General features: G+C 42.5%; 1 protein-coding gene across 1 annotated transcript in view; it reads left to right on the forward strand.

Moving 5' to 3' along the window:
- Positions 1-345: 345 nt before the first annotated feature.
- The window catches only part of LOC138959036 (uncharacterized), a 26847-nt gene continuing 8024 nt past the window's right edge, over positions 346-19168 (forward strand). Inside the window, exons 1-2 of the mRNA XM_070330399.1 lie at positions 346-582; positions 5253-6059. Coding sequence (XP_070186500.1) covers positions 5876-6059 — 184 coding nt within the window. The 5' untranslated portion in view covers positions 346-582; positions 5253-5875. The remainder of the gene's footprint in view (positions 583-5252; positions 6060-19168) is intronic.

Here is a 19168-nt window from a genome sequence, read left to right on the forward strand (position 1 = left end):
CGCATCGAATTTTTATTCTGGCTTCGTATGTGATTTTGTATAAACAAAGTCTGTGTGATTTATTTGGACTGAAAATAATCAAAGTATGCCCGATTCTGGACCACCTCCTGGGGTTTTTTTTCCATTCTGATCGAGGACAGACGTGATAATTTCACTTGAAGATTTATCGCCCTTCCTTCATTCCGAAACGAAACGTGAATACATCTAAATCTTGTCTGCGGCCTATGCCGTCTCGTTTCACGTTCCGTTTCGCGGGGTGACTCATTCACCAAACGAAACGAGCTGCAAAACGAAACGTGCTGTCTTTTGAATCTCCCTACTGTTTCAGAGAGCTCGGGTATAAAGTTGCCTTTTTGCGGTGTTGACTGTGCGAATTAAGACTTGATTCCAATTTCCGTTGAACTGCGCATTTACTGTTTGCTGTGTGCACATTTAGACATCGCTTTTGGCCACAGCTGTGTTGTTCAATGATCACTGCTGCTGCATGGCAGTTTTGTCTGTGTTGGAAATCTTTCAAAAAGACGACTGCATCTGGCGAGTGAAGGAAGGATATGACGGGTTGGCCATTTGACAGCTAACTAGGTTTGTGGGTTTATGTTGCTCAGAAAATGCATGAGCGCGTAAATATCTGAGAGAGAGAGAGAGAGAGAGAGAGAGAGAGGTCTGTTTGCAAGGCGTTTCACTAAGCTTGTATCAGTCTTCCCACGGTTATTTTTTCTCTCTCACCATTTACGTCTTTCCTATGGTGATTTTCCTACCACTGATACACAGAAAGCATAGCGCGAAAATAAAGCTTAGACGTAGTTTTGTACAATTTCAATAGGCCCATGCAATTGTATAGTTTTTAGTTTTGAATATGTAAAAGAATATAACATATTCTATCACATACGTACGACTTTCAAATTAGCTTGACATGGATATGTCACGTCATGCTGATAGCTGAACGGGATATAGGTTATCTGTTATAACATAACCACAAAGCTGACGTTATAATACAACTTGTACAACTTCATTATACTTTTTTTTTCTCATGCAATTTAATCTCCTCGCCAGTAATCATAGCACGAGTCTACGCAGTTAGCATACTTTCGGTTTATACGTTCTTGGATTTTTGGGATATCAGGAATCGATTTGGCCCCGACATGCACCCTGCGTGCGGGGTTTTGGCTGCATGCAAAGCTGGCCTGCCTTTTTCCAACAGCTGTGGCGACAGCAAGTCTTTAACTAAACTTGTCGAAAAAGTTATTGCAACAAATTTCAAACCCAAATTAAAGCATTAATCCCCGTGTCATTTCATTAATACTTTATATGCCAGTTAAGGCCGTCCACCTAACCTTCAGGATCACCTTTTGGATAACATATTTCTTTTACAGGGATCACGTGACCGCCGCTCGAGTAAGGGTACCCTCAATATCGTCAAGACAAAAACGGAAGGGCCGAATTAAAAATCGACAAAAAAATCACAATTGCAAAACCTTTGCAACTTTGACATTCCAAATGAAAGTCAAACCAATTATCTACCCTGAACAGATTGTTTTGTTTTGCTACCTTGCGTTTTTCGAGAGCTACGCTATTCCTAGTGTTGCAGGTGTCGATCGCAAGAGCGGTCAAAAACGGGACTTTTTGCGTCATTTTTTAGGGTTATCATGACAAAAAAGACTGCACTTTAGCAATGACTTGGTGGATTGCTTTGAAACTTTCAGAATATTTCATGTGTTTGCATGACTAGCAAATTAACGCCAGCGGCTACACGCAAATGAAAGTTTGACAGAATCTGTATCAATCATTTATCTGTAGATCTGCAAAGTCATGAAATTTTTTTGACACAAGTAGACAATCCTATGACGAGTTTGACAACATTTTCCGAAACATTGCGTCACATCTCAATTGACAACAGTAACGATCCACAATTTCGCACGAAGTATTTCTAGTATGTTGGTAAAATATTCTGAAAATTGCAAAGCAATCCACCATATAATTGCTAAAATATAGCGCTTTTTGACATGATACCCATACAAATAGACGCAAAATGTCCCGTTTTTGACCGTTCTTGTGATCGACACCTGCGGCAGTAAGAATAGCATAGAACGCATAAAACGCAAGGTAGCAAAACAAAGCAATTTGGGGCCCGGGTAGCTCAGGTGGTAGAAAGGTCGCTGGTTCGAATCCGGGCCGGGACGGACACGGCCGGTGTAGGATCCGGTCCGGTCCCCCCTCTGAAGTAGTCCCCCGGGGGACCAATTCGTGGCAAAAACTGCTCTATAATGGTCCCCCCTTAGACATCCAGCCTCGTTTTCGACTGGTCCCCCTGGGCGATTTTGGTCCCCTTTCGCGGTCAGAGGGTAAGTGCCATTTTTTTAAATAGTTCAACACGTTGTCATACAGAGTGTCGTCCATGATGATAGCCAATGAAAAACGAAGACTGGCTGACGGAATGAATTGTCGTGTACTTATAATTATAGGCATGTTTGACACGAGTCACGTGACGTGTCAAGAAGCGTGGCGACCGTTTTCTCATTCCACAAAAAAAAAGAAAAGAGAAAATAAAAAACAAAAGTATAGGCTACATAGAACGGCAAATCTACGAAGTTAAATCACTTTTAAAAGTTTAGATTTGACACTGTAACCTTCACCCAGTTCAAGATCATCTTGAATAACATCTCTGTACAAAAATGAAAATAATTATACATATAACGAAAGAGGTGTGTGTGTGTGTGTGTTTGCGTGCGTGCGTGCGTGAGTGAGTGTGCACGCGTGCGTGCGTGCGTGCATAATGTGTGTGTGTGAGTGTGCACACGTGCGTGCGTGCGTGCGTGCATAATGTGTGTGTGTGTGTGTTTGAGAGATGGGGAGAGGAGAGAAAGTGTGGGGGGCGAGAGAGAGAGTGAGAGAGATCCAGAGTCACGTTTTCTACTGAGTTGACACACACTATAACAATAAAGTTAAAATAAATACTGACATAGCTCTACATTGGTTAGAAAAGAGGGGGACCAGTTCGAGAGGGGGCCTATTTTGGATGCGAGGGGGGGACCAAAATCGCCCAGGGGGACCAGTCGAAAACGAGGCTGGATGTCTAAGGGGGGACCAATATAGAGCAGTTTTTGCCACTTCAGAGGGGGGACCGGACCGGATCCTACACCGGGTCAACTTTATGTGCAGACCCAGAGACGGTATCCATCTCCCACCCCCGTGTCACCACAATGGCACGTTAAAGATCTTGGTCATTCTACCATAAGTGAAGATGGCTGATACCACCTAAACACGCATACATCAAAAGCCGTGAGGGCGTAAAAACTCGAATCGTTTAAACCAATTCATGTCCAATATAGGCAATTAAGACCTGACGGACAATAAGCCCCTTAAAATTTACTTTTTTTTTTACAAAGCAATCTGTTCAAGGTAGATAATTGGTTTGATTTTCTTCTCGTATGTCAAAGTTGCAAAGTTATGCCTATCGTGATTTTTTTCCGATTTTTAAATCGGCCCTTCCGTTTTTGTCTTGTCGAGTTTGAGGGTACCCTTACTTTGGGTTTGAAATTTGTTGCAATAATTTTTGGCCAAGTGTATGTTCATTATCATCATTATTATGACGTTCTTTTGAGTAAACGGCATTGAAGCTTGTTTCTCAGCCGGGGTAGTAAAAGGATCAAGTATTCTTTCATTAAGCCTATAGATAAACCACCAGTGGTTTCAAAAGACATCGTCCTAATGTACGTTTGGTTTAATTTTACGCAACTCCTTCACGCACACAACGTTTAAAGGCACAGTGCAGCTCACAGCCTTCGTTTTGCGTTTTTGTTGCAGCTGAGTGCATTTACAGTTCAAAAATCCTCCTATGGTAGTAAAACAAACCCAAAACTACCCAACGACGACATCTGTGAAGCTCGACAGTTTCTTGTTAACGCGAGTGCATAAATTAACCTAGTTATTACACCCCCGGTATAGGGGTGTGTATAGGTTTCGCTCGATGTGTTTGTGTGTTTGTGTTCGCATATAGATCTCAAGAATGAACAGACCGATCGTCACCAAACTTGGTGAACAGGTTCTATACATTCCTGAGACGGTCCTTACAAAAATTGGGACCAGTCAAACACACGGTTAGGGAGTTATTGGTGGATTAAAATTATACAAGGACTTATAGAGGCACATATTAATGGTCAAAGGGAAATAACCATTCTCACTGCCACCAACTGAGAAGGTTATTTCCCTTTGACGGGGGTGTTTTTCCTACCTCGGAGGAATTTCTTGTTACGTGGTGTTTGGTCGGAGTTCGATTCAACTGAGTGATTCCGGCCTCCATTTTGTTTTACACAAACTCATGATGACGTCTGACATATTTTGCTAGTGACGTGTCTTTTTGTGCATGATGTGGTGATCTACCTGATCTAAATTTAGATCCAAAAATAGGCCAAGACCAGCCGGGTCCGAGTACGAAATTAATTCGTAAAAAAATCGCAGTTTTTGACTTTTTGGGTGCAAGTCAATGAAACTTGGTAGTTCTTCTAACGGATAGCTGTCTGAGGTATGACTAAAAGCCGCAGGGGCTCCGTGCACCTGGATTTGACAAGTTCAGTACCTTTAAAGTGTGAGAAGTAAAATGCTTTGGCGGCAAAATCAATGATTCAAACACTCTAATATAACTAGGAAGACGATGAAATGACGATTTGGAGGAGAAAAAGGAGGCGGAGAAGGAGAAATATAATTTGTGTACAGAAAAACACGAACAAGCAGGCCGTGATAGGTTATTGCAAGACGAAAGTCTAATACCAGTCTGTTATTCGTTCTCACATTCCTGTTTTGCCCCCCGAATAATTGCCCCCCCCCCCCCCCCCCGACAACTATCACCTGGACAATTGCTTCCCATTGCAATTACCCCTTATGACTTGAAAATGTCCCCCATCTAATCTCACACACACACACACACAAACACACAATTCACGAACACACACGGACACATATACATGGGTAGCAGTTATCCGGAGGGGCGATTGCCCGGCGGGTATTTGTCTTAAAATGAGGGGCAAAGGTTCTCTGGGGGCGATTGTCCTTTTAGTCCGGGTCGGGGGCAAGTCAGCCTTTTAAGGCCCGTACCTGTACAGTTCACAAAAGAGATCAGCGGTAGTGTGTGTGAAGTATTACATGCGATTTCTTTCACAACCTCTCTTCCTTTCAGTGACGACCAGAAGTAGGCTGCGTTTTATCTGCGCCTTCTGATAATGAACTGAATGTCTATATAAATGCGTTGGTTTTAGGTCGGGCCCACTCCAAGCAGTCACGATTCGAGGCAACCCTTAGAGCTCCGTCAGCCCTAAAGGGTGTGTACGAGAAAGGCGAGGTAGACTTCGCTCATACATACCCAGTCTTTGTCACCAGTGGCAGAATCACGTTGAAAAGAAAACTGTGAGCCTCTCTGCTACCCAACCCAGCTATTCAAACAAGTGCTTGCCACAGAAGTAAAACTTGTATAGTTTGCCATGCATGGGCCGCAACCCATGCTTGACAATCAGGACAACTACCCGGAGATACCCGAGGCTATGTAGCTCTGCAATCGGGGTCTGTACCCGCCTAACCGGCAGCCCTTTTTCACAGCGCTTCACCCACTACTGTATTGCGTGCGCTGCCGTGGCCACAAGGGGAAAGAATCGAGCCGAGACCCAGGATCAACGAAACAGACGACAGGTCCCCTTTCGCACATGCGGACGAAAATGGAAACTTTGGGAAGTTCACGAAGGGGATTTTGAAACTACAGTTTCAAAGTTTGGATTACAAAAGTGAGAAACTTTCGAAGAAACTCGACGACCTGCCGAAAATTTTAAAGTAGTAAACAACTGTCGTCACTGACTCGCTTCAGCCATATTTATCAATCCTGTTCAGTATGGCAGGGCGAACGACTTTGTACGTGATCTGTTTGGTTCTGTTTCCTTTGGCTTTTGCTGGCTTCGTGGTTGGATTTGGAACTCCTGTTTGGATTGGAAGTGATAATACAAACAAAGGTCTCTGGCAAAACTGTTCCAAAGTTATCAAGGACTGCTCCACTTTCGATTTTGACTCAGGCGGAGGTGAGTTGATTTTTTAACATTGCAATGCTTATTTATTTATCAGATTTTCTGTCCATGTTTCTGTCTGTTTTTCTGTCTCTGTGCCAGTGTCGCCTGCCCGCACTCCTACCTGCATGTCATGAATCCATCCACCCATCCATCTAATCATCCATCCATTTATCCACGATTTTGCTCATTACATGTTCTTCAGTCTATCTATCGGTCGGTCGGTCGGTCGGTTTTTATTTAATTTGTTTGCTGTTGCTTATCAAGTTCTGGGTTTTTTTTCTTTTCAGTTGTGCTGATATTAATTGATGACAGTTGTGATACATGCATTCAAGCTTCTCGCTGGCACGGATAAATATTGTTCTTACGATATTGTCTACGTCTCAGCGTTAGTTTCCGTGTTTGTTTTTTGTTTGTTTTTGTGTGTTTTCATTCTGAAGTACTGGTTTAGCAAGTTAACAAAACAACGAAATGACACAACAGTACGTTTCAGCTGAATAGCGGACTGCCACTCCGCATTGACAGATTTATCCTTGGCGGATTATGACATTATTCAGTTATTCTGCAGAAAAACCAAAATGCTGGAGAAAAACTGTCTTTGCTTCAGCATTTCTGCATAATGTCATCTTTCGCCGAAGCAGCGTTTTTTTCTGCAGCAAAACATTTTACTGCAGTAAAATTGAAATCAAGAATGCTTCAGTAAAACGGTGCTGTTGTTTTACTGCAGAAAACCTGCTTTTATTTTTTCTGCAGCATTTTGTACTGGCTCTTGGCGGATTATGACATTATTCAGTTATTCTGGAGAAAAACCGAAATGCTGGAGAAAAACTGTCTTTTCTGCAGCATTTCTGCATAATGTCATCTTTCGCGAGAGCAACGGTTTTTTTCTGCAGTAAAACAGTTTTACTGCAGTAAAATTGAAATCAAGAATGCTGCAGTAAAACGGTGATGTTGTTTTACTGCAGAACCGAATAAGCCCACCTTGCTTGTCAAGCCGAATTTTCATTGTTTTCTATCTCACGGGTCGCCAGAAAACAGTATTTTATGTGAATCTGTTCTCTTCCATTTTGTCCGTCAGACATTTTTAAGCGTGCATACTGAGACTGTAACACGTGAAGGCGTGACTCGTCTTGAACGAAAACCAAACAAAGAAATAAACACGCAAACAAACAAACAAACACACAAACAAGCAAACAAGCAAACAAACAAACAAACAAACAAACAAACAAACAATCAAACAAGCCAACAAGAGAGAGAGAGAGAGAAAAAAATCTGATGTCTGACACAAAGAGAAAGAGATAGAGGGGGAGTGAGAGAGAGAGAGAGAGAGAGAGACAGAGACAGAGAGAGACAGAGACAGACAGACAGACAGACAGGCAGACAGACATGCTGGCAGAGACAGGTAGGCAGGCAGGCAGGCAGGCAGAGGTTGAGTACCACCACTTTAATCATCACGTACACTGTTTTCAATGTGTGCAAGATGAGCATGCATGTCGCACAACAGACTGACAGGTGCTAAGACAGACAGGCGGACAGACAGACAAACAGACAGAGAATGATATCGCCATTGCCCTTATTGTAGGCAGTCTGTGGTGCCTTAATTACTGCCATGGACACATTCTGCAGTTAGGACATTCTTTCTCGGCTTGATCAGGCTCAGCTCAACTTTGAATAATCGATCCATCATGCACTTTTGGATTTTAATGATCGATTTTTGTGCAGCTAAGCCAATATCGCGCGCATTCGAGATCAATGACATTGTTCGACGATCACACGAAAACGAATAAAAAACGACTTTGTGCAGGATTGTTTTGACTTAATTACAGTATGTATACGCCACATACCTTCATGAACACACAACATACTGCAACTCATAGCGGTTAACTGCCCGAAGGACAGCTGGCTGTCGAAGAATAGTTTACAAAGGCGTGTCTCATTGTCTTGTACTTGTTGATCTGAACGGGATTATTTCGCAATCTGTTCCACTTCTCGATGCGTCGTCGCAACTTAAGCGCCTGAGAGGATTATGTACTTGAGTGCAAACGGTGGTTGTGTAAAATAACTGCTCGACCTCTGCTGGGTGATCATTGAAAGCAGCACGACACCACTACACAGCTAGTGATTTGGTTCTTCAATCTTCCGAATAACTAATTCAGTCGTTTTATTTTAGCTTTCCCCAACATACCATGTTATTGTTGTTATGTATGAAATAAAATTGATATCACTTTCTGTCATGAATAATATCGATTGGCAGAATAAACAGAATAAATTGTGGCTTTTGTAAACGTGTGTTCGTGTTATGCTGTCGTTATTGAACACGTTTTTGTCTGCTTCAGTCGACTGCTTAATGAGCAATTCTTCCATATAAAATGTACTTCTACGTCTTATTGCATCGCAAATATAATTCTCATGCGTCAAGCAGTAAGTTAAGACAGGACATTTTCACGTAACTTCAGATTTCTGACTGAACGTTTAGTACTGACTCCACACCTGTAGGACGTCTGAATTACCGTCTAGCGTGTATTAACTTGTGTCTCGCCGTTTGTGTATCAGATGCGCTGTCGCTAAAGTTTAGTATACAGATGATCTTATTCCAATAACAAAAATAACAATAGCAATAACAACACTTAATTGTACATTAAGACGAGTACATTCAAAATAAAAAATTGTCATAGACACATCTAACCTTCCTGTCAAAAATAATAAAATACACATTGTAATACGAACTATTGGGACATTCAAAAAGACAGAAACACATAAAACACATACGTTATTATATTAACAAGCTCGCATATTGCAACTGACCCGAACTCAGTGTACTGTCAACTGATATTATATATCATATTACATTACATGTACCATATTTTAATTAGTTTGTAGACAGCCAGTTTGAACAAATATTAATCAAAGGATAACTTTAAACATGATTATTATGCTATTATAGGCGCTGAATCCCTTTAAAAGTTTAGTTTGAAAACGGTTCGACTGATCGAACAAGGGCCGAGCAGGCTGGTCTACTCTCTCGTACACACACACACTGTGACACACACACACACACACACACACACACACACATACACACACACCCGCTGTCTGAATGCCAGCTTTAATCATGGGCAACAGTGAGATTTTGCTATTTCTGTCAAGTGGAACGAAGAATGTCATGGGGTGCCCCGCCATTCACCTCTGCTGATAAAGTGAGGTGATAGTCAAAAGGTGTGGGCGTGGTTTCGCTACATTGAGATAGACGTTTAGGGTCCCAGATGCCACCGCTTTGACAAGCAAGAACTGAATGCTAGCTTGGAATTTATGCGCGTCTTATATAGACGTACTTCGGGTCTTTTAGGTCATTGCTGAAATTTGTTTTGGGGATTCTCCACACTCAGTTTTCGAACAAGAAGAAAATCAACAGCAGCGTGAAAAAACCCACAAATCCTTCTTCCTTCTCAAAATCACATGAACATGCCCACAATGTTTTACAAAGGGAAGAGTTCGAGAAGACGAAAACATCGTCTGACAATGAAATATGAAATAGTCTCCAATTGAGATCCTCACAAAAACACCAGACATAATACTTATACAGGTATGCGGTCCACAGAACAGAAGTCCGCCAACTTGTTGGTGGAAACAAAACAAACATATATACACAGAGCGAACATAAGCGATACGAAACAAAACAAACATATATACACAGAGCGAACATGAGCGATACGAAACAAAACAAACATATATACACAGAGCGAACATGAGCGATACGAAACAAAACAAACATATATACACAGAGCGAACATGAGCGATACGAAACAAAACAAACATATATACACAGAGCGAACATGAGCGATACGAAACAAAACAAACATATATACACAGCGAACATGAGCGACTGATACGAAACAAAACAAACATATATACACAGAGCGAACATGAGCGATACGAAACAAAACAAACATATATACACAGAGCGAACATGAGCAATACGAAACAAAACAAGGAGGAATAAAAGAAAAACAAAAAAACTAAACAAACAAACAAGCAAGTTAACAAACAAACAAAGAAATCCAATGACCACAATCGAGAGTCTAGCTGCCTCAACAAGTATTTCGTTTTTCCGCAGCACAAACAATCTCGTAAAGAGAACTGGTGATATCAAACAGGAAGAAAAAACCATCATCGTCAGATGACCTCCACTGGTCGTATCGCATACGAAACCTGAGTTCCTCTGTTGTTTGCTTGGCGAATGTATTCATAACACATGTATCGTACATATAACTGCGCGGCATGAGTTGTATTAGGGAGGATTTCCTGGCTGGAGGGTTGAGTTGCTGTGTCCTTTGTTATGTTGCAAATGCGGGATTCTCTGTTTCTCAGTATTTTATAAAAATACAATTCAGGTGTTATTTGTTATTGTCAGTGTCACACGGTACAGGTATGTGAAAAGTCTGTCTGCTGTGACCAAACCAAACACATGCATACGCAGATATACAACTAATGGTTTATTTTGTAGGCTAGATCAAGAGCACTCCGTTTACCCATAGATATCTATATATATATACGACTAGTGTCTGTCTGTCTGTCTGTCTGTCTGTTCGCGATGCACGGCCAAAGTTCTCGGTGGATCTTTTTCAAATTTGGACACCGTATTCAGCTACACCCCGGACACAACCTCATCGATGAGATATTTCAACACGTGCTCTCAGCGCGCAGCGCTGTGCGCGCTGAACCGATTTTTTTGTTGTTGTTGTCGGGATCCACTACCAGTAACTCTTCCTTATCTTCTCCAGTGTTTTCAGCCGCGATTATCTCCCTTCCTCCGTGTGGCGTCAATCCATATTCCCGTAACTACGTTACTATTTTTAGAAGGTCACTGCACGTTACTATTTTTAGAAGGTCTCCAGTGTTATGCGCGTTTATCTCCTTTCCTTCGTGCGCAGCCTGGTATTCGGCTCTACTTCTTCCCGGCGAAGCCGGTACCCGGCGAAGCGGGTAATCATCTAGTAAATAGATATAATTATGGTTTACCTAAGCTTTCCGTCACCACTTCTCTGACAAACTTGAACGCCAAGAATATTTTAGGCATTTCTTACGAATCAAAGGCCACAATACTTCGGTGTTTTAACATATAAATCATCAAGCAAACAAACAAACAAACGAAAAAACGAAGTAGCATAACTTATATGGGTTGCGAGTCCTGCTGTGTCCAGCGGTGGCATAGGCAGTATTGGTTTGCGTTTGTTTACAAGTCAAGTGAATGAACAAGCCCTGCTTGTAGACGAATCCACCATCAAAGCAGTTAACATGTACAGTACCACACACTACTGCCTTCCACAACAAGGTACACATCTCAAGATATATATCGCACGTTGTGTTTGGGCCAAACGGGGACTTATGAATTGTGAGGCGGGTGTCCATGCCCTGTCATTGAGTGGAATTTATGGCGGGGTAGGCGGGGAAGACGGGTGGCAATTTAGTCTGCCGGTTTCCTTGTCTCGTGTTTAGTGGACACTGATCTTGGCCATTCAGTAACTGTGACTTGGGTCTGAATAGCGCACAGCCAAAGCCCTGTTTGAGTGTCAACACAAACAATTATTCCGTTTCTACACCTGTGGATACTTCTTTGTGCTGTAGAGGGTGGATGATGCTCAGCTCTCCAGCGTAGCGCGCAAGAATCTTGGAGGGGGGCACGAGCTTCCCCTGCGATATTTTTTAAAATTTAGTCTTGCCACGTTAAAATCATCAAACACCGCCCTCGATTTTGCAAAATATTTAAGTTGAATAAGTGTCCCAACGTAGTTACTGTTAATCAGTTTAAGATGATTTGTACACAGTATATTTTAACAAACGGAGCAACATGTGATACATCAGCAAGGGACCGACGTCGACGGAGAGAAACTGTCCATGCATAGTTGCGTCTTTCGACAGCGTCAATGCAATTATCGCCGATACGATTTTGTCACTGTTCCATTCCCTGTCGTAGAAGAAGAACTAGACGTTTTCAATCTAGTTCCTGTTGTAAAACACTACCAATGACGGACGCAGACTCCGAATAACTGTTGAAATATATTTAGTTGTCATATAAAGGAGCAAACAATCCAATGAACCATGACATGGTTTGCTTAGCTATAGGGTACCATGAACGGACCATAATCTTCAACGGCGGCAGTTCCTAAAGGGGCCCACGGACATACCACAACAAAACCGTTAGGTCTACTCGTTCCTGAGGGCAGCTCAAAACCACACACTTCCTGAGATCAGTGAAGAGCAAGGGGTGAACAGTATGAGTTTCTCGGCGCCCTTAGGGTTTATTCCAATCGATGTTAGCTCTTGGACTGAAGTATAAATATACAGGACACGAATCTGAAACAGTCCAGTTGAAACAGAATCAGGTGAATTAATAAAACCTCCATCCCCGAACTACCACCATCACCCACCAATCACTCCCTATCTTCTCTTTTCTTTCCTGTGTCCATCTTTTATGCTTATTTGTAAATAGAACTGACACTGCTGACTTTAAACATCGAAACCTCATTATTTACCGCCGTCTCTCATTGACTTGCCTGCTAGATACAATAATCTAGACCCACAAACAGTCGCGTAACGTAACTCTTTGCACTGATCCCCTCGCATTCCACGGATAACTTATTGTGAAATCCTTACAGTATCACTCTCACGACTGACTTGATGAATAAAACATTAAGTATAGACAATGACGCATGGGCGGGGGACAAGATGATGTCAGCAGTAGCACGCAACAAACACTATACTATGACAGTGAGGTGCTGCTGACAAAGATTGTTTTCCTACGTAGCCGTACGTGTTGCAATGCCCGAGGTTACGTTCTGACATCAGACTGAACCGTAAGGCGAGAGAAGACACATACAAGAAAGGTGGTTGACAACATTCTAGGCATGTATTGCAAAAGTTGGAATTCAGTCAGTATGCATGTCTGTCTGTCTGTCGTTCTGTCTGTTCGTTTTGTCTGCATCTCCGTATCTGTCTCTCTTTAAAATGCGATAAAACTAAAACAGTCTGTCTGTCTGATGTGTCAACCTAAACTGTTCTACGTGTATGTTTTTGTCTGTCCCTGAGACAGATAAGGCACACACACAAAAAATAGGTGTGGTTACGGTAACATAGCCCCCAAAAAATAGGGTAGGAAGGTAGGCAATCACTTTTTTTTTTTAACTTTTTTTTTCTAATGTGTACAAATTAAACCTACTTGACAGGGAAATAAGTGTGCGACTCGGGCGCTTTCGCTTTCATTGCGTTTTCTGCACTCGTTTTCTTGGTGTTTTTGTTTTTTACAAATGTAATAAAAAGTTATAGGGTCGGCCCCTAAAAATAGGGTAGGTCGGGTTACCGTAACCACACCTATTTTTGTTTAGGCCTAAGATAAGTAGATAATGTTAACAAAGGTTATAAGCAGTTGTTGCTTTTAACAATCAGCCCTCGCCAATGAGGGGAAACACTGTTGCCAAGGGATTAACTTCGTCAAGACGTAATCATTTTTAAATTCCAGTCAACCCAATTCAACCAAACAAAAGGAAAGTTAGAATGTTATCTTCCTTTCTGGGAATGGGAATAATTGTTTCAGTTACGCCTATTAACATTTACAGCATTTTTGTGAAATAGTTTTGAGAATCAAGCGGACAGTTCGGCTATTTTAAAATCACGCGCACGCACACACACACACACATAGACACACGCACACAGACACACACGCACACACACACACGCACACAGACACACACACGCACACAGACACACACACACACTTCCACCCACCAACCCCTCACCCCCCACACACCCACACACACCCACCCATCCACCCATACGCACGCACGCACGCACGCACATACACACACAGGCACGCACACACATACACACACACATACACCCCCCACACACACGCACACACATACACACACCAACCCACCCAGACACACACGCACACACATACACACACCAACCCACCCAGACACACACGCACACGCACACACACACACACACACACACACACCAACCCGCCCAGACACACACGCACACTCACACACACAGACACACACGCACACACACGCACACACAGACACACACACACGCACACACACGCACACACACACACACACACACACACACACACACACACACCTTAATGACTCCTACTGCTCTCATGACCCACTCACGTTGCATATAACATTGCACAGAATCAGTTGGCTCTTGATGCAAAGGTGCGGATATTATACACCTCATTTCGGTCGCTGGATTGTTGACACATACATGTACATACAGCTGTCACGTCTGACTGTGAGTGTGTTGTTCATTGCGATGGCTTGATGTGGGAGTAACTGTGCATTGGGCACATAGACAGAAACAGACTTTGCTGAACAACGATTTCTGCATTGATTCATCTGTTTGGTGATATGTTTTGTGTTTGTAGAATATACTGAAAACAAATTGTAGTCAGTTTTTAAATTCATTTTTGTCTCGATATTATTTTGCATGATGAAGGTGAGGCAAACACCACCTTTTTTCACTTGCACATATATATAGATTAGGCCAGCAAAGATCGTGACACTATGCTATACTTGTTATTCCACACAGATTTCAGCAATTTCGCGCCACATTCCAAATTGTGGGTGGGGTAGCATTGTTGAAATAAACAGGCTCATTTTAGCGTTACTCATTGCTAATTCCGGGGGCAAAACAGTCCACGACCTGATGTCATTAGATACGCGTGTCTAATTTACATGTGTTAGGAGAATCCTGTGTCTGTGCGTCTTTCTCGGTAAATGAACTAGAATATGGGGGCTGCTGTTGTATTTTGTATGGCGCTAAAAGAAGAGGAGAGAGAGAGAGAGAGAGAGAGAGAGGGGGGGGGGGGAGAGAGAGGGAGTCGGCGTAAGGTGGGAGGGGGGGGGGGGTGATGAGTGTGTGTGTGTGTGTCCGTCTGTCTCTCTGTATCTCTGTGTGCGTGATTTTCGTCTTTTTTTTCTCTCCAGATTAATACCAGTTACATGTTTCTCATTTGAATATTTAAGCCTCTTGCACCATGTCACGCGTTAACGTTTCTATAATGGCTGTTTGCCGTGAATGCTGCGAGTCAGTTAGGAGGACAGCTCTGGAGCGGTGACAGGAACGTGACAGCGACATATACGCGTCGGACGGGAGGGGAGGGGGTTCAAGACGAGGTGATAAACGGGGGCAAATGGCGATTGTTGAAACTGCTTATCGTTGTGCGTTTTAGAATCTATTGCGGTCGACTGAACACGGTACTGACATTTAAAATGCGTGACTGTTTAGTATCATTTTGACTTACTTTTACAAACCGAAGTTATTTTCTGTTTTGTTTATGATGTGGCGCCAGATATGTCACGATGGTAAATTGTAGGGCCCCATCCACACACACCCCTCAACACACACACACACACACTAACACACTAACACACACACACACTAACACAGGGAGAGAGAGAGGGGGGAGGGAGAACTAGATTGAGGGACAGACGTGCAGACAGACAAACAAACAGACAAACGGACATGAAGACAGGCAGGCAGGCCAGGCAGGCAAGCAGGCAGGCAGGCAGGCAGGCAGGCAGGCAAACAGACAGACAGACAGACAGACAAAGGTTGAGTACCGCCACTTCATCATTTCCGTCGAATCCGACGACATCAGCAACATAATAATCTTACATTCAACATCCGCTAAACTTAACCCGTTATGCAAGGCGTAGACTCTAGATTGCATTCAAACACGTAAAACGCTCTCCATTTATTTGATAACTTGGGTCGTAAGACTGCCACTAAAACCCAAGGGTTGCTTACATAAGATTCAGGATGACTGTGTTGATGCTTTATTGTGTTTTGATTGGTGGTTGTGTTTGGCTGTTTTTGTGTGTGTGTGTGTGTGGGGGGGGGGGATTTGTTGATGAGTTAATGCCATACAAGCCATTAGTGGCTGTTTAAGAAATCATTTCATCAAAAATATTCCAGCTCACCACAGTAAGCAGTCAGGGTGTTTATCTTTGGTATGTGACCAAGTGGATGGATCCCATGTGATGCAAAAGCCTGGCCAGATCTGAGAAGGGGTGTGCCTTTCAGGGATCAAGGTGTGTTAGGGTGGGACAAGATATTGCAACTTAATACGTATATAATCCCGACCGTGATCTCAGTGATGCAGGTGTGTAGCAGCGGCGAGCGATTGATCTATTCCAGGATTAATATGTGCGTGTGATATTTGCATTGTTGTTCTAAGCTGGATGTAGGTAGCATTGCAAGTCAGGCCCGGAACAGGAGGGTAGGATAGGGCAACAGTCAGTGGATGAGAACCATTCACTGAATAAGTATAAGACTAGGAAAATTGGGTGGGGCTGTTTGACGACCTACGTTGTTGTTTAATTGCAAGCGTGCCTTTTTTCTATTCTAAATTCAGCCCTGTCAGTGTTGCTTCGTCGTACTGTGACATCATGCCGATTGATTCAGTCGACTACTATAACTGTTCTTCTTCCCTGCCTTGTTAAAATACATATTTCTATTTAGAGCTTTGTTGAAGGTTATACTCAAGCAGTAGACCACCCCACCCTTCATTCACATACCGCCGTATGGCACTCATCCGCGCCGTGGGTTCAGAATTTATAAACGAATGCGTAATGTGCATACACGCAGTGACTCAATATAGGCGTGCCCCATTTTAAACAGCTTTTGATGTCAGCCTTTCTTTTCATGTTATCACAAGCTAATAGTCGTCACAGATTTGCACTGCAAAGTTTCTGCAGCGAGGAATATGAGATGAAGGCCTTCCAAGAAACATGGAAATTGACGGTGTGGGGGAATTAGATGGAAGTAGGTGAGCACGTTCAGCTCCTGTGAATAGTGAGACGCTCTGAGATGCCGACAACTAAATCGTGACTGTTCATGGAACCACGTTATGGCAGCTACCGGCAAAAACAGTACCAGCTATTGTGTTTTCAGCGTAGCAATAGGGTCCGATATTTAGACGAGACAAGTATAATGCGACGAGTCGAAGACGAGTCGCGACTCGTCGCATTATACTTGTTCGAGTCTAAATATCGGACCCTATTGCTACGCTGAAAACACAATAGCGATTATATAGCTGTTCTGACCTTGATTTGTTGTTCCAAACTTACAAAATGACAGTTTTTGAGTCGATGCGTTGATCTCAGGTTTTGATAGCAGACGCCGTTTCTTATGCGCATTAGTTTTGCGCAGGCGCCACACTGACCTTGGAAAAAAACTCGATTTGACAACACAGCTGTAAAACAGCTTTTTATTAGTTTATTCGTATACAACAAAAAGAAGTTTGAGTTTGTTTCATTTTGAACAAGACTACTTATGAAGAAGACCAAAACACAACATCAACGGAAAACTAGAAACAACTGAAGAACTTGGATGCAACAAGGGGAGGAGAAGAGAACAGCTAATCCGTACAACGCGAGCAGACGGCAAGAAGTTTTCAGTTTGGGTGAATGGCATTTATACTTGTCTCGTCATGAAGCGAACTTTTCAACCTAAGTTATAAACGACTACATGAATGTTAGTGCCATGGGTTGTACATCAATACTTCAGGGGGGAAGTGGGGTATTTAGTGTGGAGTTACAAGATAAGAAAAGCCGAATGCGAAACTTAGTTTGTGTTAGTCGGCAACTGAGCTCACACAGGCACACAAAAACGGCTGTTCCGTTTTACTCTCCTGTTTGTACTACATCTTTCGACTTTGGGCATTTTGTGGTGTTTAGGGACAGAACATAATTGGTTTAGTCCTGTTTCATCGGGAAGTTAGCAGAAAAGGGTATGCTATCGACATTAATTTGTAAAGCTGAAAAACATTCCCGAGAAGAATTTCAAGTTGTCAGTGTATGCTGTTGTCGATAGAAACATCGCCGCGTGGTACAGATGGGTAAACCGGAACCATGCGTCTTTGTTATTGACAATATGCTTTTGGATATTGAGAAAAATGGCCGACTTCCGAAGCATTATGCTTTGATGATCGGAAGAGACCATCCAATCACAGCCCCCGAATTCCCCCACGTGTTCATCAGAATAGCTATATAAATAGATAATAAGGATGAGGTTTGCCGAACAAATGACAGGAGGAGATGTTCTTTAGAAGTCTTGTGGTCAGATAATATAATTATATGTAAACTGTGTTAACCTATTGTCTCATCGATGCCCGGAGAGTATTGCAGTTTATGCAGTGGGCAGAACACTAAACTAAAGATGGCAGGCCTCTGAAAATCGCACATATTTTGACAATCAATCACGAATGCAGACACACATGCACCCATACACGTAAAATCTCACAGCATACATTAAAATACATAGTTTCATAGACAAATATGGACACACACACACACAAACACACACAAACACACACACACACACACACACACACACACACACACACACACACACACACTGACTCGCGCGCTTGAAAGCCCAACTTAAAAGTGACCAAAGCAAGCGCCTGTGGTCACATTGTACGAACAAAATAGTCATCACAGCATGACGGCCTGTGACTGGCCTCGGTTTTGTTTTCTCGTACAGTACCCCAAAAGTTTAGGGTTACAAAAAAAAATAATTTTGACAGCTGACTCAAAGCATATCTTCCCCTTTTAGAGTACTTAATGTCATTGCCAGCAGCACTTGAAGCGTGTCTTTTTATCACTTCGAATTGTCGTTCGAATGGACGAAGTCAGTAGATGAGCTACTGAAAGGCACAGAAGCGTTAGAAGCGCTGAGTTCTGCCCAGCTATAGGGTGTGGAAAGCAGACACACGTGCAAGCCCATCAGGACACCCTCTAATCAGACAACAGCTTGATTCAGTTATCCGCCATCGTTGTTTGGACTCTGCTTTGTCTATTGACGAAGTGACTCACCTCATCCACTTGTAACTCGCCCGTTCAATGTTTGTTTTTTTTCCCCCCTGGGAATCAGCTCTTTTTTTTAATGAGATATTAGGGCTTGCAAACGGAGATGCCTTATTTTACGATCTTATAATATCAATAACAGCTCATTCATTATATATATCTATGTTATATAAAATATAAAACAGTCAATCAGTTTATTAAATAAAATCCCCCCCTAAAAAAAAATTTTTATTTTTATATTTT

The sequence above is a fragment of the Littorina saxatilis genome, linkage group LG2 (genome assembly GCF_037325665.1).
Source record: "Littorina saxatilis isolate snail1 linkage group LG2, US_GU_Lsax_2.0, whole genome shotgun sequence".
NCBI lineage: Eukaryota > Metazoa > Mollusca > Gastropoda > Littorinimorpha > Littorinidae > Littorina > Littorina saxatilis.